The sequence below is a fragment of the Nestor notabilis genome, unplaced genomic scaffold (assembly GCF_000696875.1).
Source record: "Nestor notabilis isolate BGI_N333 unplaced genomic scaffold, ASM69687v1 scaffold25094, whole genome shotgun sequence".
NCBI lineage: Eukaryota > Metazoa > Chordata > Aves > Psittaciformes > Psittacidae > Nestor > Nestor notabilis.
The window spans coordinates 6540-6968 of NW_009927241.1; the positions used below are offsets into that span (position 1 = coordinate 6540).

General features: G+C 58.3%; 1 protein-coding gene across 1 annotated transcript in view; it reads left to right on the plus strand.

Annotated features, from left to right (window-relative positions):
- Nucleotides 1-87: 87 nt before the first annotated feature.
- Nucleotides 88-429, plus strand: part of TMEM151B (transmembrane protein 151B) — a gene marked incomplete at its 5' end in the record, with an annotated part of 1419 nt that continues 1077 nt past the window's right edge. Inside the window, one exon of the mRNA XM_010013985.1 lies at nt 88-425. Coding sequence (XP_010012287.1) covers nt 88-425 — 338 coding nt within the window. The remainder of the gene's footprint in view (nt 426-429) is intronic.

Consider the following 429-nt stretch of genomic DNA (forward strand, 5'->3'; position numbering starts at 1 on the left):
TTCCTTCCTGTTCCCCTTCCCCCTGCTGCTGCTGCAGCCAACTGACTCTTCTCTTGTTTTCTCTCTCCTTCTCCCTGGCCCCTGGAGCAGCAGCGGCCGGTGAAACAGTCTCTCAGCAAGTCCTTGTGCCGAGAGTCCCACTGGAAATGCCTGCTGCTGTCCCTCCTCATGTACGGCTGCATGGGAGCCATGACCTGGTGCCACGTCACCAAGGTGACCCGGCTGACATTTGACAGTGCTTACAAGGGCAAGTCCATGATGTACCACGACAGCCCCTGTTCCAATGGCTACGTCTACATCCCCTTGGCCTTCCTGGTGATGCTCTACGTGGTGTACCTGGTGGAGTGCTGGCACTGCTACACCCGCAACGAGCTGCAGTACAAAGTGGACGTGGAGAGTGTGCACGAGCGTGTGCAGCGGATGCAGCAG